Genomic DNA, 21,518 nt, shown 5'->3' with positions numbered 1-21,518 from the left:
GGTCAATATAGAGCATTTTTTAAATTATAGAAATACAAAGAAGGAAATACAGTCACCTCATTTCACCACCAAAGGCAATCCCAGTTACTATCCTGATGCACTCCTTCCAGGAGATGTTCCACACACAGTTACGCACTGTCTGCCCGTGAGACTGGAGCTGCGTGGTGCCCAGTTTCATGTCCCACCTCTCTCCTGTAAAACTGAGTGTTCTGTGAACAAACACAGGGATTACTTCAACGCAGAAAAAGGGAGGGGGGCAAAGAAAAACTCTAGAAAATGCTTTTCTTAGCAAAAAGATAAAAAATACAAAAGGTGCAAAGCCACAGTCTGTGGCAGTGGGGAGGACATCCTGCAGGCTGCAGGGCAGCGCCGGCTCACATCCGGTGTGAGCTCCTCAGCGGCTCAGAGAGACAGGGCTTCCTCTTCTCCCCGGGCAGGCTGCAGCCTCCTGCCTGCAGGCAGGACGGCGGAGGAGTCCACACTCGCCCCTCCCTCGCCGCCCCAGGATCCGTGATCACCGGCTCCATCCAAAGGCGGGTGGGAGTGGGATCGTCACTGTTTCTTAATGACAGCATCTCAATCTGTGCTGCAGTGTTCTCTCAGGTGTTTCGTCCTCCGAGACACACACTCCGTGAGGCAGGTAGGATGAAAGCTGTTGTACCCTTTGTACAAGTGGAGAAACCGAGGCTACCAGGAGTCTAGTGGCTTCTCTGAGGCCACACAGCGCGTCAGTGGCAGAGCACAGACTTTACACAGATTTGGCTGACATCCAGTGTAGGGGTGTTCCTCTAACCTTTCTCCCCTCCAGTCCCAGCTTTTCCTGCCCTGTGCTGGATGCCCGCAGTGAGGGTCTCGGGTGTGTGGAAAGGACAACGAGGCCTGCTCAGGGAGTCTGAAGCCAAGCCCTGCAGACTCCACCTGCATGTGCGGAGGGGCCCGACCCCAAGGCAGCATTTCCAGCCGTGACCCAGAGCCAGCGCCCTCAGGGACAGCTGTCTCCTGTAGACATGTCCTCCTTGACCACCCAAGCTGGGGAGGCCCCTTCCCTGCTCAGGTCTCCAACATCTCAGGGCCTCCCAACACAAGCAGGGCCTCTCACCGAGGCACTGTGGGGCCTTGTGAAACTGGCCCTACCCAAGGGATTTTCGGCAGCTGCATCCCCCAGGTGGTTTCTCAGAGTTGCTGCTGTAACAAATTTCCATGTCTAGGTGGCATAGAACAACACGGGGTTATGGTCCTGCAGTTCCGTAGGCCAGAGGTCCAAAATGGGTCTCGATGAGCTAACAAGGCATCAGTAGGACTGCATGGTTTTGGGGGGTCTCTGGCAAGGAAACCGTTCATTGCCCTTGACAGCTTTAGGGGCCACCTGCGTGCCATGGCTTGTGGTGCCTTCCTGAGTCTCCACAGCCAGCAAGCCAGGCTAGTCACACAATTCTACCTCCCTGGTTCTGATTCTTCTGCCTCCTCCTTGCTGTAAGGACCCTGCCGAAGATGGGGACCCATCCAGATAATCCAGGAGACTCTCTTTAAGATCACCTAATTAATTCCCCACATCACATTTTCACACATTCCATGCAGTAGGATGTGCACACCTTTATCCCACCGTGGACCATTATTCTGCCTCCTCTCTGGGTTGTCCAAGGGACCCATCCTCAGGCATAGACGGGGCGCAGGGCCAGACCACAGGCAGGGTGTGCCAGCCACTGTCAGCGGTCCTTCCTGCCCAGGTCCCATCCCACCTGCCTGCTCCTTACTCAGCTCAGCCTGTCCTGGCCTCCTCTCCTCCCATCTTCTGCTCCCAGCCTGAGGTAGCGAGGAGCTGGGCAGGAAGCACCAGGGGTATGGGCATGGAGGAGGGGATGTACGCCCTGGGGGTGGTTGCCTGGGGCTGTGGGAGGCCCTGGGGGGCTGAGTGCTTCCCGCCTGGAGACCCTGTGCCTGGGGTTTAGAGCCTCACCTCTGAGGACTCAGACACAGAAGTCTAAGGGCCACTCCAAGGCTAGAGGGCCAAGTGGCCAAGTGCTGGAACCCCTCCACCTCCACATGCCTGGTTGCCCTTGGCAGCCAGGTTTCCCCTGCCCCTGCTTCAGGTGATGACTGCCTGCCTGCCTCACTCTTTCCCTTCCTCCTCTCCTGCCCTGGCTGCTCAGTAAGGGTCTGGGGGGTCTAAGGCCCAGCAGGAGTCTGCCCAACTTGTCCTGGTTTGCCCAGGACTTTCTCAGTTTCAGCACTGAAAGCTCCGTGTCCCAGGAGACGCCTCAGTCCCAAGCAAGGTCCTTCACACCTCCTGCTCTACTCCAGATTACCTCTGCAGCCTGCACGGTGGGCCCTTTGGACTCTGGGATGCCACCCTCTGCACAGCACCTGGGGCTGAGGGAGGGCCCAGCCAGAGGCAGGGAAGGGCGGACTCCCACCTGCAGGGCTCCTGGCTGAGGCGCCACCTCTGGAGACCACACCTGTGTCTGCGTGAGGCCGAGCTCCTGCAAATACGCACAGGGGAGCAAAAAATTGTGTCTGCACCCAAGTCTCTAACAGTGTTAACAGCCTGATTACTTCTGGGTAGTGTACTGCAGGTGGCTTCAATGAATGTGTCTATTTACTCATTGTGTTTTTTACTCTGTGCAATTCAGCCGTGTTCCTTTACTTGTGTACACATTTGATAAAAGAGAGCAATCCATGACTCAGCCTTCTGTCTCCAGCAGTGCTGCTGAGGGGTGCAGACGGGCTGCGCTGTGCGTTGTGGGACACAGTGGTCCTCGTTCCGGGCCTGGGCCCCGGCTGCCGTTCTGCCCGAGGCTCTGCTGCAGGGCCAGGGCCAGTAACCACTCTGTGCCCTCCCTGCCTCTCGGCCTGCTCCCCTGCACCCTGGGTCCAGCCTGGACTGCCCCCCAGGGAGGGACTCAGAGAAGCCAGGTGGGCAGTGACAGAGCAGGTGAGCAGGTGCTGACCACAGGGTGTCGCTGACCTGGGGTTTGCAGGAGATGCTGTCAAGTGCCGGTCCTGCCCGAGCCATGAGAACACGGAGATAGTGGCTCTTGCTCCTGCAGAGCTCCCAGTCTGGCCGGAGAGACTGGGCACCTCTACATGGGGAATAGCAAACAGGAAGGGGATGGGCACTGGGAGGTGGCGCTTTGCCTAGGGTGGCTGTCAGATAAGGGAGGGTATCTTAGTACAGCCAGGGGCCAAACCTGGGGTCCTCCCAAGTGACCTGAGCTGAGAACTCTGCTGCTGCCCCTTCACGACAGGAGGACGGCGATGAAGGATCACCAGGTTGCTCTGAGCCTTGGAGAGTTGTACACTCCTCTGGGCCCTCCTCTCTGCCCCCTACCCCCACCCTCCCTCTATGGGAATGCCTGGATCCCACACCTACCTGCCCAGGCCTCACCATGGCTCTCACCACCCTGACCTCCAGCCCTCTCCCCATCTGGGCAAAGCTGAGAAGGGATTGGAACCCTCCATCCAAGCCAAGGCAGCCACCCTTCACCTCCCCACCCAAGGCCAGCCTTCCCCCGCCAGCCCACCCTTGCACTGGTACAGCCAGCGGGACAGGACTCCTTGACTTGTTCCTCGTTTTTTAGAAAAGTAACAGCTCTTCTGGCATACTGACTCCCTCCCTGTGCACCCCAGATTCCCAAACGCCACCACTGTGTCCCATGAAGCTGGCTTTCTCAGAGAAGCCTGCCTCACCATCCCACCCCCCCACCCCCACCCCAGGACTCCGGGGGCCTGGGCCACCGACTTATACTCCTGAACTATCATCCCAGGCACACCCCTTCTGCTCTCTGAGCAAACATGTCGCTGCATAGTTCGATGCTGTGGAAAGACTCACTGCTCCTCCCTCACTCTGGGCAGATTCCGGACTGAGAGTGTGATGAGAAGAGGCAGCAGCACTGGACACGCCACAGCCACCTGGCTGTGGAAAGGTGGAGGGCACAAACCAAGGAGGGGACCCAGGTGAATGCAAGGCATTAGGCCAGAAACAGAAGGGAGGGCCCAACCCACTGCCTCTCAGCTGGGTCCGGAGGGCAGGGTGCGGAGGCTTCTGCAGGAAGCCCACCTGACGTGGGGCAGCAACCAGCCAGCTGTCAGAGTGCTGGGTGTTCTCAGGGGCCAAGAAGCAGGAATCAGACTCAGGACAGCCACAGGGCAATCCCCCAGCCACGTGGCTGGGGGCTGGGTTGCACCCCCAAGTGGTCCTGGCTGGTACGATCACCAGAGTCCAGCCTGTGAGGACCCCAGGACCCCACAAAGGGTCTGGTTTTGAGCGGAACTGGAGAGCCCTGGTGACATAGCTCAGACAGACGCCCAGACACCCAGACGTGATGAAAAGCCGGCTTTGATCCCTGGAGCTGAGATAAGGGCCAGAGTCCCGCTCACCAGCAGCGCTGCCTGAACTGAGGCCAAGTGACAGGCAGCCTGTATCCCACCTCCTGTGGCCCCCACCCCTCCAAGCTGCAGGTGGCCTCCAGGACATAGGTGGGGCATCGGCCCCCTTGAGAACCAAGACAAACCCTCCCTGTTGGGGCCCTGGGAAGTGTAGCAGCAGAGCTCTGCCGCCTGGGGCAAGGGGAGGTCACAAGGGCGAAGTAGGGGCGTGTCCCTGCAGGGTGCAGAACAGCTGCAGCTTCCTTGTCCCCGTGGCCCTGGAGGCTTTCTCGCCGTGAGGGGCCAGTGCCCCACTCCCTGGCAAGCTCTCCCGAACCTCCTCCCCAGGCCTCAGTTCCCCTCAGCAGACAGCGATAACACAGAAGCAGTCTGGGCTCGGGGACAGGCAGACGTGGGTTGGAATCCAGGCCCCGAGCTGATTAGCTGAGTCATCTTGGGCAAGCCGGTTGAGCTTTGGTTTCCTGGCCTGTGACTAGGTGCTGCAGTGGGTGCCGGTGCCACGGTGCATATGGGGTCCTTGGCACAGTGCCCGGTGCAAGGGGAACACTCGAGGACCATGTTGTCATTACCCAGCCAGATGGTGAGGTCCCTTCCAGTTCCACCCGTTTTTGAGCTCGAGGAGCTGTATTAGGGATGGCAGGCTGGACGTCTGCCTCTCCTCTCACTTGGTCCCTGTGTCCTTGCTTCATTACCTTCACTGTTACCTCCACTGAAATTAAACTCTTAGCAAAGACTCTCTACATCTACCTCACCCGAGAGCCTGCAGAAGTGGAGGTTTCATTTCCAACTCCCCAGCCCCAGAAAATCAGCAAAAAAGGGTGTCTGGGAGCTGTCCAGACTCAAACTTGGCCTCCCCTGGGTGTCCTGGCTGATGAAGGCAAGTCTCACCCTGAAAAAGAGAGCACACCAGCTCCCCCTTCCCTCTCCCCAGGCTCCTCACCCTGGGACCATAGGGACAAGCGGGAAAGGTTAGCGCAGCATTCGGATGGATTTCAGGCTCCCGCCACAATGGAGGGTTAGTCGGGCCCAAGGGAAGAAAGGACATTTCGTCTGACAGCGACCAAAGCTTCCTGGATGTTCCAGCAGGGCTCCTTGCTCCCCACCAGTACAAGACAAGGATTTCTGGGGGTCTGTGAAAACTGTGAAAAGAAGGCCAGTGGCTCCAGAGAATGACAACTTGGGCGTGACCCGCTGTGCCAGCCCAGGGTCGTCGCTCCTAGAGGCAAGGACTCCACCTTGAACAGGACCAGGACTTTTCCTAGGACTTCTGTCTGTCTTTGGCAGTCCCCACCGGAGACTTCTGGAGCGACCTGAGAGAGCGCTCACTCTGTGTGCGGTCCCCACTGCGAGATGTTGAAAACCCACTTACCAAGAAGGGAGAGTTTCCATCCATCTTCCCTGAAAAACTCTGTGTGAGCACAAGCCTATCAGCCTCTAGATCTCTTCCTATTGCCAAAGGAGCTGAATGAGTAAACTGGCCCAGTTACGGTGACACCTTCAGAGTATGGTGCTGAGGAACGCCTCTAACTAACCAGAAGTGCCTTTGAACATCTGTAGATGTGGTGGGAGCCTGGCTGGTGTGGCTGAGTCCCACCTCGCCAGTTCACCCCACTGGAAAGTGGCCCTGGGTGGCATGATATCGTCCCAGCCCCAACAATACGGGGATCTCAGCGACCTCCTAGCTCCCTCAGTCAGGAGCTTCCACCTTCGGCGCTCGGACTGGAACTGTTGGAATGGCTCACGGACACATGGGCAGGTCGTGAGGATGACCTAAAGTCACTGTGGCCGAGTTTGGCTCAGATTGTATTGCTGTTGTCCTGCCGATGGGGCTCCTGCTGACTGCTAAGTTAATGCCGCAGCCAGCGCCCTTCGGGGAGCGGCCGGACTCTACTGGTTCTCCCGTTAGGCTCAGGCTGAAGCGGCGTGCCTCGGGACAGCTCCTTGTGCTGGAGGGTCTGGCTCTCGCCCACACTCCTCCTCCAGGCCCCGCCCCAAGGACCCAGCTCCACCGTGAGGGGGGTGGGGGGACCGGACGTTCTGAGGAGCTGGGCCCAGTTGTTCAGGGCTCCTGGAACCGGAAGAGCTGGAGGGGCTTAGGACTCCTGCTGGGCTGTGGGGGGCGGGGGTGGGGGGTGGGAGGGGCTGGGGGCTGATGGCTGGCATTCCTCTTCCTTTGAGGTAATTTACAAAGCGATAAACATTGCATATTAGAACTTGAGGCTTCCACAGCTACCTGGGGCTTCAACCTCCCCACCTCAACATACTCTCTGTGGGGGGTGAGGTTGAAGGACAAGGGGAGCGTAGAGAAGCCAGAGCAGTCCCTGCTCGCTCTGGGCTGCACCCCCTCCCTTCCAGCCCTCCTCAGTCCCCTCCACTGGCTGCACACCATCCCAGCCATTTCTAATCTAGAAACCCACCTGCTAGAAGACCTTGCCAAGCCCCCCACCCACTACCCCCTGTTAGAAGCCACAGGAGGCTGTCTAGTTATCCTGATTCAATTCTTCTCAGCCAGGGCTGGGCCCTGGAGGAGCTGGGAAAGGGCATTGTATCCGTCCCTCTGCCCAGAGGTGAGGCTTCTCTTGAAAGAATCCAGGTGGATCTTCTGATGGACAGGGCTTGAGACAGGGGTCTCTCCAGGTATCGGCACACAGGATAACCCCCTCCCCCACCAGCAGGAGGCCGTCGGCCACTCCCCACACTTCTTCCTGAGGGTTGGGTCCCAAGAGGGGATCACAGTGCGAGTGGTTTCTGGGACTTTGGATATGGAACATGTGTCAGCAGGGCTTGGTGTCCCTGAGCAGCCCCCTTAACTGTCACGGCCGAACCCCTAGATGATGGTGGTGATGCCAGCTGGCTTCCCTTGGCCAGCCCACCTCATGCCAGGTGTTTATGCGTCAGGGCCAGAGACTGACGGGATGAGCGAAGCCCACACCCAGACCTCTCACCCCCGGACATTCCTCATCTGGAGGGGGTTTAGCTGAAGGGGGCTCTGCCATTCTAACCAAATACACCCTCTCAGTGAGATTCCGCACGCATCAGCCTGGCCGGGCCCTGAAAAGACGGGGAGGAGAAAAGCCTGCTTCCTGTAAGGTCATCCAAGGTTTTCCTAACACATTTGTGCACGGACCTGTTTCACAGGACAGTGCAGGGCTGGCGTTCAGCACCGCTGGTTTTTCTTGGCTGGCAAGAGTAAAAACTCTTGAATTGGCAGGTAAATAGCCCCAAGCTCCTGACCCCAGTGTTCTCTCACCACTCCACCCCACCCCCAGACCTGCCCCCAATCCCGAGTCTACCTGTGCCGTCCAATACGGTACCGTGGCAATTTAAATCTTAACTAATTAAATTTAAAATTCGGTTCCTCCCCAGCACCAGCCACATTTCAGGCGGTCAGTGGACACATGCGACTGGTCGGGCACCTGCCTGCCATCCAGNTGGCAGGTAAATAGCCCCAAGCTCCTGACCCCAGTGTTCTCTCACCAATCCACCTCACCCCCAGACCTGCCCCCAATCCCGAGTCTACCTGTGCCGTCCAATACGGTACCGTGGCAATTTAAATTTTAACTAATTAAATTTAAAATTCGGTTCCTCCCCGGCACCAGCCACATTTCAGGCGGTCAGTGGACACATGCGACTGGTCGGGCACCTGCCTGCCATCCAGAACCACTTGGAGAGGGCGCAGCCAGCCTCAGGGCACCTGAGCCCTGTCTGTTCTCATTGACCATGACTGTGCTGTGCCAACTGTCAACTTTTGGGAGTAGCACCCAAGTGCACTTGCACTTGAGTTCAGCAGGACATAGGGTCTACAGCACAACCTCCAAAGAACTCAACACCTCATACTCCCCAGCCCCCAGGAGCCCAAATTCAACTCATAGCCCTGGCTCTGAAGCCAACCAAGGGTGCAGGACTATATTTCCAGGAGCATGTCCCTGTGCCATGGTGGTCCCCTCCTCCTGCCACCTTCACCATGAACGTGATGGAAAGGGTTCTGTAGTAAGTGCATGTCACCCCACGGCACAGTCAGGCTCAGGCAGGGTGCCAAGAAGGAGTCCATCGGGTTATCTCCACAGAAAGTAAAATCATCTACAATTTCTCTCTAAATAAGAGGTCACACCTTAGAACAATTCACTTTTTATAAAAAGACAATGTACATATTTACACACATGTATGTCTGTGGCCATACATGACTTAGTGGTTAGGGAGTTTTTCCGATTTTAAAAGTTGCACTGAGGCACTCCCACTTCCCTCCCCGGGCCTGCTGAGGGCCACCGGTGGGCGCGGGGCAAGGCACTGCATAAATAAACGCAAGGGCTGGGAGCCCAGGGGACCTTAGTGTACACCTCCGACAGGGCGTGGCAAGTCCACACGAAAAAGTGCCATGTTTCTCCCTCCAGCCCCTCAGCCCGAGCAGGGCGCAGGGCGGAGCTCCTCTGAGGCTGGGGGGCACCGTCCCACGGGACCCTGTTTTCCTTCACATTTCACTGGCTTTGGAACAGTCCCCAGGGCTCAGCTGGGAAGGGAGGCGTCTTTGGGAACAGGGTTCACTTAGTGCAATTGTCTCTTAGTGCAGAGCCAGCCCTCAGGGTGGTGCTGGGCTTTTCTGAGGTCACTGGTCTGTTCCCTCAGGCCAGCTCAGCAACAGGGAGACCCTCCTCAGGCAGCGGGGCTCAGAGGGGAAACCTGGAGGGCAAGCTCTTGGCTGAGGCCTCCACCTGCCACCAGTCTCAGAACCCCATCTCTCTGGGAGGCAGGACCAGCTTCACCCGGCCAGATGAGCCCAGACCCTGACCTGCCAGGCCCCGCGAAGCCACCATCTCAAGGAGGGCAGCCCCATCCCCACTTGGTGCTAGGGTCACACTTTGTAGGTCAAGGGGCCCACAGCAGTCCTGCTTCTCTGCACCACAGCCATGCCGGTGCCAGGTCCCGCTCACCTAGGAGAGCAAAAGGGGGCTGGGGGCCCAGCTATGGCGCACAAGGAATGGCCTGGATGGAGGGGAGCCGGACGGGGGGCAGCAGGCTGTCCAGCCAGCTGGTGTCCATGTTCTTCAGGTCTGTGAAAACCCGGTGTAGACTCAGCCCGATATCCCCTAGGAGATGTGGAAAAGCTTGTGTGAGGATAAGGGGGTGGGAAGAGGTGTGTTCCCCTCAATCCCCACGCTCGAAGGCCACAGACGCAGCAGTCTCTGCAGTCCACCCCATGGCCGAAACACCCTTCATCTTTAGGCAAACCTAAGGGCATGGGAGCAGCAGCCAATATGCAAGCTGTCTGTACCCTGGTGAGCTGCAGAAGGGATGCCTGACCTCTGCTGCTCCCTGGGCCGACCCCCAAGCCACCCTCCCCTCCCGTGGTTCTCCCTTCTCCCTCAGGGGCTTCTTACCTCCAAGGCTGTCTGGCTCCTCCTTGCAGCTGAAGTCGCCATAGACAGAGGTGGGCTGGGCCCCAGGTTCGTTGAGCAGGTATCCCTTCCCATCCACATTTGTCGGCTGCCATTCTGACTGCTCCTGCTCCAAGAGCTGGGGACAGAAAGACAAGAGGACTTCAGCTCACTCCCATCGCAGACTCACCCTGAGCCCTGCCCGCAGTGAGTCAGAGCCCCCCAGCCCGGACCCCACCCTCGGCCATCTTCACACGCTCGGATGGCCACTGGGGAGGAGTTCACTTAGAACAGGGCCCTGGACGCCCACTCCCACATCTAGCCCTGGCACTGAATCTCCAAGACCCTCCTGTCAGCTGGGTGAGGGCATGACAACTGGGAATGTGGCTGTGAACAATGGCTAACATAATAAATAAGTCAAGAAAAGATAACCGGAAAAGCTAGAGATAAGCAACTATGCCCATGTCTCAATTTTGTTTGCTCAATTTTCTGTACAACTACTGTAAAGACTTTTTTATATTGACTTTTTAAACTGAAGCAGAAAAAAACCCCCAAAACAACCCTAGAGGATTAATTTGCTTAAAAAAAGCCACCATATTACAGATCCCCAGGCTGATTATTGAAACCTGATGCGCATTTCTCAGCCCAGCAGGGCTGGGGCATGTTGGGGCGGAGGACAGGGCCAGGGAGCAGGTCCCGCAGGGCTGACTCAGAGCTCTGAGGCCCTGAGGCCTGCTTCAGGACAGCCTGCTGGGAACCAGGCCTCCCTCCTGTCCTCATTGCCACAACATCTGTCCCACCAGCCGAGGAGGGCAACGGCCCCCGCCACGTGGACGTGGCACTATGCAAGCACCCAGCTCACAACCGATCTGCAAGCTCTCAGTGGCTCTCTCTCTCCTCACTGAGCAGCAGCTACTTCTAAAGAGTGCCCAGGGAGGAAGGGGCTTTGTTTACCTTCATGATGTCCTCAGGTAATTTCCCTTCCTCGTCCTCATCTGTTGTGGCTGTGGGGAGGGAATGGCAGAGAAGTGGCAGTGAGCCAGGCTTGCCCTGCACTTCCAGCCCCATGAGGTCCCCCTGCCCCTGCCTACGTATTCTCTCTCTCTCTCTCTCTCTCTCTCACACACACACACACACACACACACACACGCACACACGCGCGCGCGCGTCTCTCAGTGGACAGCTGCCTGCCTGCCATGGAGATTCCAGAACAGATCACTGACCCAGTGACTCAGCCACCTCGTTCCACCCCCTCGCTTCCTTCCTCACCCTGGGCTGCAGAGGAGTCGGGAGAACCAGCGATCTTAGACTGAAATGCAATCCCCTTCCTCATCTCTCTCACCTACTGCAGTCAGCGCTGTACCAGAGGGAGATCTGAGCACCTTTTCTCCCCCAGGAAGCCCCCATCCCACCAAGACCCAAACAGTTGGGAAGGCTGGCTGGACCCCAGCAGAACGAACCTTCGGAGGTGGAAGGCATGGGCGACACCTGGAAGCTGTACAGGTCACTGGTGCTGTCTGGCACGATCTCCACAGGCATGTGCCAGTCGGGGAGAGTGCTGCTGACGGTGCAGGGCGACAGAGCTGCAGGAGAGCAGAGTCCGCAGGTCAGAGCCGTGTGCTCTTCTAGTTTGCAAGACACCCCGCACCCCCGCCCCTGCAGCCTGCGCCAACAGGCCACCCCCAAAAGCACGGCGCCTCCCACACCTCAGAGAAAGGGCCATCCCTCTCCTGCCAGTCGCCGCCAGGCCCACCCATCTCACCTGGGGTAAGGGCCTGATCCACCTCCATGTCCTGCCCCATGTAGCCCTGAGCCGTGTAGCTGCTGTGGTCATCAGGCAGGGTGGAGCTGCTGAGGCCGTCGGAGAAGGTATCGGGGCTGGAGTCCCCGTAGGACTGCAGAGAGAGAAGAGCTCAGGCCGGGCTGCTGTGGTGCTTCTTCCACCACCAGCCCGACTCCCAGGTGGCCAAAGGCCAGCTGCCCAGGACCACACTCACTTTCCTTTTGGCCTTGCTCTTTGAATCTCGGCTGGACTTGGATTTTCTCTCTGTGGGGGGAGACAGGCTGTCAGTCTTGGTACAGGCACACCAGCCCCAGTTGTCTGCCTCCCTTCCTCCTTCCCTGCCCTTCCTCCCTCCCCTCAGGGGAGCCCCCTCCCTGAGGGCTTCCTGAGCACCCAGAGTCCTTGAATACCTTTCCTCTGGTTCTTGGTGAGGGGCGGGAGCATCCGGTACACCCGCACAGCTGAGCTGCCTTTGTTCCTGCTCTGGTCCTTCACTTCCTCGATGTCTGGCAGAGAGTTCATGGCACAGCGGAAGTTGGCCTTCCACGTCTTGGGGTCTGGCTCCTTTTCCCCCGCTTTGTATCGGCCTAATGGGCAGGAGAGTGAAGAGGATGGTAAGGGCCATAGGCAGGGATCCTCAGCTTCCCCCTGGCCTGGGAGGAGGAAGGCAACAGTTTCCTAACCTCTCGTGCTTCCAGAGACACTCACTGGTCAAACGAGCAGGTGTTCCTGTGTAACACTCCACGGGCCCTGGACCCTGGGCTTCCCAAGGGCCAAGTGCCCAGGCTTATATCCAGACAACCCAGCGGGCCTCACTGGAGGGCCTGGCTGGAAGCACCAGAGGCCCATATGTCCAAAGCACCCTGGTCCTGGCCCACAGCCAGGCTCCCCTCTGGAGCTGTCAGCAGCCAGAGGGTAGGGACGGGCCGAACGTGGTGGTGGGCACAGAGTTGCTGTCAAAGAGCAGTTACTGACAGATAGGCTGACTGGTCCAAGATGGCCCGAGAGCCCTGGCCCTCAAGGATAAAAGGAGGCCACCAACCAGATGGGCCTTGTGCCAAGGACCTTGTGGTCAAGGTCAACATCAAGAAAACTTAGGCCTGAAGCCCTGGCTGGTGTAGTTTAGTGGATTGGGCGCGGGCCTGTGAACCAGACGATCGCGGTTCGATTCCCAGTCAGGGCACATGCCTGGGTTGCAGGCCAGTTCCCGGCAGGAGCCAGTTCCCAGCAGGGGATGCACGAGAAGCAACCATACATTGATGTTTCTCTTCCTCTCTCCTTCCCTTCCCTTCTAAAGATAAATAAAATATTTTTTAAAAAAAGAAAGCTTGGGCCTGAGTCTCTTTTAATATTGTGGCTCATAGCTGCTTTTACCGGGGAGAACTTGCATCCAGACATGAACTCCCTGAAGCCATAGCCCCTCTCCCTGGAAACACGGGCAGGCCTGCCCCCTGCCCAGTCCCAGATCCCTCACACCATGAAGGGGGCCAGGGAGCCCAGGGAAGAGCCTCTATGTTCACAGAGGCACCTCCTCTCGTCCCCTCTCTGGCTCCTCCTGGGCAAGAGTCACACACCTGTGTGAATGGCCCAGCTCCGGAACAGACAGGCATCCTTATTGATGTCCCAGCCATGCTTGGCGGCGTGCTTCCATGGGATCTGGAAGATCATCTCCTCCTGAACAGCACACACATACATACAAGGCCGTGTCAGCTCAGGGACCGCAGGCTTGTAGCCTGAGTCTGCCCAGCCCCCCAGGTCTGGGAAAAGCTGACTTCCCCTTTTCACCCTGACAGCTGGCTTGGGTTGACCCATCCAGAGAGTGGCTTAAACAGGCTGCTGCTTCACTCTGCATCTCTCAGAAGGGGCCATGGGTTCTGATGTGCGGTGGCACTGCCAGCTCAGCAAAGACCTCCCTGTGCCTGTTACAAATACGCTCGCTGGGATGCTTCTCTGGTTTGTCAGCACCAACATGGAAATGAGAACTCTGTCCATTAAATGGGGCTGCTCAGGACACCTGGGGCTATCAGCTCCTACATGGGGCTTCTGGCCATACACCTGAGGAAGCCCTGGGCCAGACTTGGATGCTGACTACCTGTGTAACCCTGGCACTGTCACTGTACCTTTTTGTCTCACTGTTTTCTGCGAAATGAGAACACACAGAGTGACAAATATAAAAACTAAGGTCTTACTGTTCCCATTACTGGTAGTTAATAGTATGGACTTTGGAGTCAGAAGGCTCAGGTTCAAGTCCTGGCATCAAAGCCATTATCTACCTCTCAGTGCCTCAGTTTCCTTAGCTGAAAATGCAGAGATTAATAGGCTCTACCTCATAGGACTATTCTGAAGATTAAATGACACAATGTAAATAACAGCAGCTGTTATTATGAATACTGTTACTACCAAGTCTGCCGGGTCTGTATGGCCCCTTAGGCACCAGCAAGAGACTTCTTAGGTATGGGCAACTGATGAGAGGTTGATTCTTGGATCACCTGGGGAGCCAGTCACCCTCCTGCCAACAGTGCCATCTATCTGACTGGAGCCCTGCGGGACACTGTGTGTTTCTAGGACTCTTCCTCTCTGGAGGAGAGACCAGAACTCCAGCCCTTCAGGTGCTGGGAGCATCCAGCTGTTGGAAACTCAGTGCCTTCCGGTGGGTACCCTGTCCTTGCCTCCAGAAGAGAGGAAGGCAGAAGTCAGGCAGGTGGGGCCCAGGACTGGGCCTTGCATGCAGGACCCACTGGGAAACATCTGTCTCCTCCCTATCACTTCCCTTTTTCAGCTGCATCTGAAGCTTTGGTCCCCCAAAGAACATGGGTTAAAATGGAGCAGAAAAACCCAAAGAGTTACACTCACTTTATTAATCCAGATCAGCCCTGGGATTTGGTTGGAATTAATCTGCATCTCTAGCCAGGGTCTCATGCGCATCCGAGTGATGGGCATGTTGGCTGTAAAGAGAAGACAGAAGGCTCCTGTTGGGAGTCTGTTTGAGCAGCCCCTGACACTACCCTGCCCCACCCCAGGTCATCCAGTTACCCTCCCCTGCCCTCAGCCAGGTGGCAGGCTCTACAATCATGGGGGAGGAGGCCTTTACTGAAATAAAACTGTTCTCCAAATCTTTCAGCATCTTAGGCAAAACCACTCCTGCCCCTTCCCTCACCCCTTCCTGGACAGTTCTGGAAGGAGACAAGCATGCAAGTGATAGTTGCAGGTTGTACGTGGATGAAAAAGAGGCAAAACACACAGGTATCTCAATACCAGAACTTTTCTCCCCAAATTCACAACCTTTGGGAAGGGAAGGGCTTCTTTTGCTCAATGCCAAGAAATTTCCCTACCTGGGTTGTTGCCCTAGTTGTGCACTTTCCCTAATGGGCGAGCGGTCGCCCTGCCTCGGAGACATCCTCTCCCCCACCCCTGCCCACTTATTCTCCGACTCCCTGACAGCCACAGTGCGGAGGCCTGAAGGCTAACCCTTTCCCTCCACGGCCTGGTTCCGGTCCTTAGCGAATGACCCAAAGAACTGCAGCACCTCTTCCCGCTCCACCGGCCACCCAGGGTAGCAAGTCTCAACCCTGCCACCTGCACAAACAGCCTAAAACCTGTAGCCGGAGCGCGGGGCACCCACGCACCGACGTACACTGGAGTGCCCAGCATGGCTTGTGGATGCGCGCTGCGGACATACCCGGCCAGCGAAAGGCCCCGGGCGGCTCTGCGCACACAGATCTGCGAAAGCGGCGGGGCGCCTACAACCGCGGCGGGTGGGCGGTGCACGCCGCGGCCCGCCCTCCCCGCGCTGCAGCCCGCCGCTCCTCCAGCGCCCTCCGGAGCCCGCGCGGGGACCAGGCAACGCCGCGCGCCCGCGCCTCTCCCGCCCGGGGTTTTCAGCCCCCACTTCCTGGTGCCCCGCGCGCCTTTGTTCGATGCCACCGGTGCCCCCAGCGGCGAAGGCGGGCTCACCTCCGCAGCGGGCGCGATTCGGAGGGGTGCGTCGGAGGGTCCCGACGCAGCGAGCGCAATTCCGGGAACGGGGAGCAGGCAGAGGACGCCCGGGTCGCGGGGCCACGGAGTGTGGCTGGTCTTGTTTGGACACGGCTCCCGCTGACCTCGGCTCTCCGGGAGCTCCGGCGCACAACCAGCCTGCACGAAGGAGTGGCGCGTTCTGCCGGGGCAGCGGCGCCGCACCGCGAGCTAAACACTTAGCGGGATTCCCCAGCCGGGGCCGGCCCCGCCCCCCCCAGGGCCGCGAGCGCGCCCATTGGCCGGCGCCGCCCCATCATTTCGGGGAAATCAGGCTGTTGTAGAGCTAGCGCGAGGGGAAGTACAAGGCGGCTGTTGCTCCCCACCCCCTCCGCCGCCTCCCGGCCGGTCCCCCCGCCCCCGGCTGCCAGTCCACCCCCCACCCCGGCTCGTCCCCGAGAAAGGCCGCCCCGCAGAGCCTAACGCTGCTCCCCGCAATTACTCCCGGGTCCCCGCTCGCCCCGGAGGCCACCTCCTCGCCCTCCTCTCGGGGGCGGGGGGGGGGCGCGGAGGGGACTAGGGTGAAGGCGTGTGTCTCCGGAGCGCAGGTGAGGGGCCAGCCGGGCACCTGCCGCCTTCTTCAGAGTGGACACCGGGATTGAATTCCTGAAAACCAACCTGCTTCCTCAAGCCAGCTAGTGGGATGTCCAGAAGGGGGCGGGGGGTGTTCAACCCTCACAACACTCCTTCTTGAAGGGTGACCCACCTGCAGGACACTCACCTGCCCCGGGGAAGCAAAGGAGAGCCTGCTCTGCCTGCAGAGCCGCCTGGCGAGAGGAAACCGCAGACCGGCGCTGCTGGCGCCGCTCGCCGAGGGACGCGGGACTTCACTACTTGAGCGGCAAAATAACCGCCCTACCTCGCTGGTCTACAGTGGCAGAGAGAGAACATCCGTTGAGCACCATGCCCCACTTGGGCAGCATATGCTTCGTGGTTTGCGAAATCCCTAGCCAGGGTCTGAGAGTGACGGGGAGACGCCTCTCCCCCTTCTCGGTCTACTTCCTTGGGACTGCCCCGCGGCTGGCCTCAAGGAAAGGGAAAAGAAGGGACTGCTGAGTTGGGGTGGTGGGGGGGCAGCCTCGGGTTTCTCCTAGAACTCCTGCCTTAGGCTACCTCCACAACCTCACGTGGCCCTTGCGTGGCAGCTCCGCAGTGGAAGCGGGGTCCTCAGGGCTTTGCCCAGAGACGCTTTGGGCAGCATGAGGGAATTTCTTAGGGCTGGCCACGGCCATATGCATGGCCATAGCCAAAGGGTTGGGGAGCCCAGGTCCCAGGCCCCTTGGGAAGGGCAGCTGGTTACCTTTTGCGCTTACAACTAGACCTTCCCTTACCTGTGTGCTGCTAGAGGCTGTGTTGTGTGTTCGTTTTCCACCCAGAACTCTGCCCCAGCAGGCTCCTTCCTTCACTCCCCTAAAGGTGCTGACTCAGAAGTAAAGGCTGTCTTGCAGGGACGGTGCATCAGGCCCTTCACCCAGCTCTCCCTCAGGCAGTACCCAGTTGCCACGATGCAGGCTACAAATAGACACACGGATGCAGCATTCCACCATTCAGTCCCTCCACTGCCTCCCTCCCAGAGAGGAAATGGATGGGTTCAGCCAATTCAGGCGGTGGGTGCAGGAGGGGGGGTGGGGAGGCAAAGAGGCAGGAGGAACTGCAAGGAATGAACTCAGCTGGGTGTTCAACGAAATGGGCATGCTGAGGGCCAGGAATGTTTGGGAGCTTTGAGTGACACATAAGAATGGGGACCCGCCACAGAGTCCAAGACCCTCTGAGCAAATGAGCAGAAGCAACTGGCTCCTGAGCTGGGAGGTCCGTTCTCTGTGCAGCAGGTCCTCTCCCTAAGAACCTGACACAGCCACTGGAAAATTCAGAATGAGATCAGGGAGAGGAAGTGTGCATCTCATGTGGTCTGACAAACTGACCAAAATGACCCCATGAAGGCAACAGGAGACTGCAAAACGTGCTTTAAAACAGAAAACCACCCGTAAATGTGTCTGTATATATAATGAACCTTTTTCCATGTCGTGAAATGTATTTCTTCAATATCATTTGCAATAGGTATATATCTTATTCTATAATAAGGATAAATAAAAATTTACCCAATTAATCCCCTATCATAGGACATTTAGGTTATTTCCATTTTTTCATAATGCACACAACATGGTGTAGCTAAATCTTTGCACACATCGATAATTTTTTGCTTAGGAGAAATTCCCCAAATGTTAGGATTTACCAATGAAATTGTCATTTACGTCTCTCAAGTGTTCTTTGGCTTCTTTTTTCTTTTATAACTTCTAGGGATAGAACTCTAGGGATTCCATTGTATCCTGAAGCCTGTAAGAGAATCTGCTTATGAGGATTGGGGGGTGCTATACTCCAAATTGGTGAAAGAAAGCTACACCTGGTTGAAGTACCTCAAATTTTTACTGTAACTGCTCCTGACCTTTTGCCTATTCTAAGATGTATTCCCTATTCCCTGTAAGGCTCAGCAGAACACAGAGACTTCCCTAGGTTTTTCTTAGTAATTCAGGACTGGTCCTTTCTCCTCTCTGACTCAAAATACTCATCCTCTGTGATTGCAGGCTACCACTCTGAGCAGGTGATGTCCAAACTCAAGGTCTGGTGGACCTCTGTCCCTAGAGAGAGGTCCAAGGGTTGGGCCCTCTGCTAGAACCCTACCCATGGAGTTACACTCATACAAGCAGAACTCCTGGCCTCTCCTCCCATACTGTGCCCAGCAGCTTTCTCTTGCCTATTTCCGGCTCCCTCTCTCCTGAAGCCTTGGTCATCCCCCACCCCTCTTTGCCTCACCTGGTCCTCTGGGGTTTCCTTCCACTATACCAAGCCGTATTTTCACATCCCAGGAGCAGACCTCGTTGCCACAGCCTCCCTCGGGCCCACCCTTCCAGGTGCCTCGGCACTAGGGTTGCCTCCCTAACTTGGACCATCCTCCTGGCACTCAGGTTCACCCTGGAGACTTCTCAGTTCTCCCTGACTCCTCAGTCCCACATTCGAATCGCTGCTCGCTCTGGTCCTGAAGGTCCCATTCCAACCTCCTCTCCCACAGCTCCCCTGCCCTTGGCAATAACTCGAGGGCAGTGGAAAAGAACACAGAATTTTCATCCAAAAGCCTGGGTTCTTGTGCTGTTGCTATTTTTTGCCTGTGACCTTGGGCAAGTTTCTGCCCCTCACTGAGCCTCAGTGTTCTCATCTGCAAATCAGAGATACTATAGTCCCTCTCCATCTTGGTGTGAAAGTGGCATTCTATAGACTGTCGAACTCCTTGCTACACTATAAAACATGAGTCAAATGACACTATATTATCAACAGAAATGCATGACTCTTTCACTGCATTTCCATTCTGTGAGCACATCTTGTATTCCCCCCTCTCCCATGTCTTTGCTTCTCAACCCTGACTTAGCAATTCCCCCGCCCCTCCCCCCAATTTCAGTTCTCCCCCCCCCCCCGCCCCTCCCCATACTTCCAGTTCAGTCTCCATTTTAGTGCTCAGAGCAACCGCCTGTTTTCTGAAGTACCCCCAAAGCAGCCAGTTAGGAGTCATTTCCCTCCTCAAGAGCCCCTCACCCTTAACTTTCATGTTGCCCTTTCTCCACATATCGCATTCTGGGTGGTGATCTGCTGGGGAACTCTGCATTTTTCTGCAAGAGACCTGAGTTCCTCACACCTACAGCTGGAGTTAGCTGGGTCTCAACTCTGGAGCAGGGAGGCACCCTGGCAGCCCCCCATCTACACTGTCGTTCCCTGAGCATGGCGTAGCTGCTCTGAACTGGGCCCTGGGCTGTCCTCAGCCGGAGGGGGCACTGACTGCCTGGCAGTCACGGTGCTGGAGGCAAAGACGAGCCCTGTGGGAGCCTCTTTTCTGATGGACCAAATTCTGTTCCCTCCCTTAGCCTCTCAGAACACACTATTCCCCTCTAGGTGGGTCCAGTTAGTTCTGAGGTGCAGGACTGAGTAGGCTTTACTAGGTGTTTGAGAGTAGGGCACCCCGGGGTCCCTGCGGGGCCTGCTACCCAGGGAAGTGGTCACAGTGCCCAAAGCAGATGAAGCCCAGGCAGGTGTTCCAGCCTTCCAGGTCCAGAGGGAGGGCTCTCTTAGATGCTCCAAGTTCCTCCCAGACAGCACCTCTATTTTCTTTTCTTTTTAAGCTTTCATTTATTTATTCTTAGAGAAAGGGGAAGAGAGGAAGAAAGAGAGGGAGAGAAACACTGATGTGAGAGAGAAACATGAATCAATTGGCCCTTGTGCGCAAAATGACCCAAGTGGGGACTGAACCCACAACCCAGGCATGTGCCTCTGATTGGGAACAAAACCAGCCACCCCTCGCCCATGGGACAATGCTCAACCAACTGAGCCACACCAGTCCAGTCCATCATCTCTATTTTCCCAGCAAACCTGGGAGGCAGGCAGAGCACAAGGCAAGCATAAGATCATCTAAAAGCATCCAGAAGCTTGACGATAGAATCCAGGGGGTTTCATCCTACCTGCAAGTTTAAGCTCAAGAGAAAGGAAGACGTTTCTTAATCCATTCAACAAATATAAATCACACTCCTGCTCTGGGCCAACTCTAGGTTTGGCCCTGGGGATATGGTGGGACACGAGTTTATCCCCTTTCCCCTCACAGCGCTAGCAAAAAGGCTATATGACACAGCAGAATAAACATTATGCAGTTATAAAAATCCTAAATGCGGAGTGGGAGGTTGCAGCTGACTGGGAAAGCACTAGGGGGCCCTGCCGTTGAGAGCGGCGGAAGAGACTCGAGCGCCCCGGGCTGTTCCGGAACCCCAGAGTGGGGAATAGGGTGTCAGTGTGGGCTGCCGCTGATGCCTTGTGCAGTTTCATTTCTCATAAACACTGCGTTGGGAGGAAAGAGGCCTCAGCTCCCCGTCCACCCCGTGGGGGGGCCCCACGAGGCGGGGTAGGAGGGCGGATTCCGTGCCCCTGCAGCGGCGGCGACCGGAATGGACCTGGATGAGAACAGCACACTCCTCCCCGTCGCGAATGGGTCCTGCAACACGGCCTGCGCCCACTGTCATTAGTCCAGAGAGCCCCTGGCAGGCTTCTTAGCCTTTATGGCAGTAGCTGTACCCCTACTTCGCCGTGGGCAATCCCAGTCCAGGTCTGGAGCGCCTCGCCTCTCCACCCCACCCCGTGACCCACGCTCCCGCCGCCCGGGCAGAGCTGTGTGTGTGTGTGTGTGTGTGTGTGTGTGTGTGTGTGTGTGTGTATTTGGAGGGGAGGGGGCCCAAGCTCTGTGAGCCAACTTCCACATTCCTGCTCAGCCCGGCCTGGGGGTGAGTTAGGGTGAGCGGCCGGCTCCGGGCTGGCTGGCTTCCTGGAAAGGGAGGGAAGGCGGGAGAAGAGGAAAGCCTGCCAACCTCAGCGCTCCCGCGGCCGCCAGTGACCGCCCCTCCCCCCGGCCCGCTGGCTGCCCCGCCCAGGCCAGGCGGCTCACCTGCCCGGTGCCGGAGCCACTTCCTCCTCCTTCCCCGCCCAGCCTCCCGCTGCGGGCCGGGGTTTGCAGCCCCCGCCGCGGCTCTTGGCCGTGCGACCTCGCGCAAGTTACGCAACTTCTCTGTGTGCATTATCCTCAACCCCGCAAGATGAAACCAGTAACACCTCGGGGTGCAGAGCCCTTCGTAAATGCCCCCGCCCGCCCTGTGCCTCCCAGGCCGGCGGACACACAGTAGGCGCACATAAATGGCGCCGGCCTCCGCCGCGGCCAGCGCGACTCGGGTTCGACCCGCAGCCTTGCCGGCAGGGGGTCGGCGCCCGGCGGAGCCCGGACGCTCAAGAGGGCTTCCACCTCCGCCTGGCCCTGCGGGCGGGGCGCAGCGGGGCAGGGCCCGGCGGGCCACCCAGCGCTGCTCTGGCCCCGCGCCGAGGGGCGGAGCCTGGGTTTCTGTTTCTTGCAAACGCCGGGGCCACAGGGAAATCGAGGAGTT

At 57.6% G+C, this 21,518-nt stretch overlaps 1 protein-coding gene across 3 annotated transcripts; it reads right to left on the bottom strand.

The window, feature by feature from the left end:
• Positions 1 to 8,498: 8,498 nt before the first annotated feature.
• Positions 8,499 to 16,470, bottom strand: IRF1 (interferon regulatory factor 1). 3 transcript variants are annotated; one of them, XM_037050497.1, is made up of 11 exons: positions 16,277 to 16,470; positions 15,496 to 15,675; positions 14,395 to 14,486; positions 13,116 to 13,215; positions 11,952 to 12,128; positions 11,756 to 11,805; positions 11,521 to 11,653; positions 11,219 to 11,341; positions 10,713 to 10,762; positions 9,762 to 9,897; positions 8,499 to 9,470 (listed from the first exon to the last, which is right to left on the bottom strand). In XM_037050497.1, the coding sequence occupies exons 3-11, from the start codon at positions 14,479 to 14,481 to the stop codon at positions 9,346 to 9,348; spliced, it is 981 nt and encodes a 326-aa protein (XP_036906392.1). In that variant the 5' UTR covers positions 14,482 to 14,486; positions 15,496 to 15,675; positions 16,277 to 16,470; the 3' UTR covers positions 8,499 to 9,345. The 3 variants fall into 3 exon arrangements, with proteins under 3 accessions (XP_036906392.1, XP_036906391.1, XP_036906393.1); XM_037050496.1 differs by lacking the exon at positions 16,277 to 16,470 and having other exon boundaries at positions 15,496 to 15,726; XM_037050498.1 differs by lacking the exons at positions 14,395 to 14,486; positions 16,277 to 16,470 and having other exon boundaries at positions 15,496 to 15,727.
• Positions 16,471 to 21,518: the final 5,048 nt, after the last annotated feature.

This window comes from Sturnira hondurensis, unplaced genomic scaffold (assembly GCF_014824575.4).
Source record: "Sturnira hondurensis isolate 20B ecotype Veracruz unplaced genomic scaffold, ASM1482457v3 Scaffold0006805, whole genome shotgun sequence".
Classification (NCBI taxonomy): Eukaryota; Metazoa; Chordata; class Mammalia; order Chiroptera; family Phyllostomidae; genus Sturnira; species Sturnira hondurensis.
Note: the sequence above shows the minus strand (reverse complement) of the source record. Positions and strands in the feature narration are given on the sequence as shown.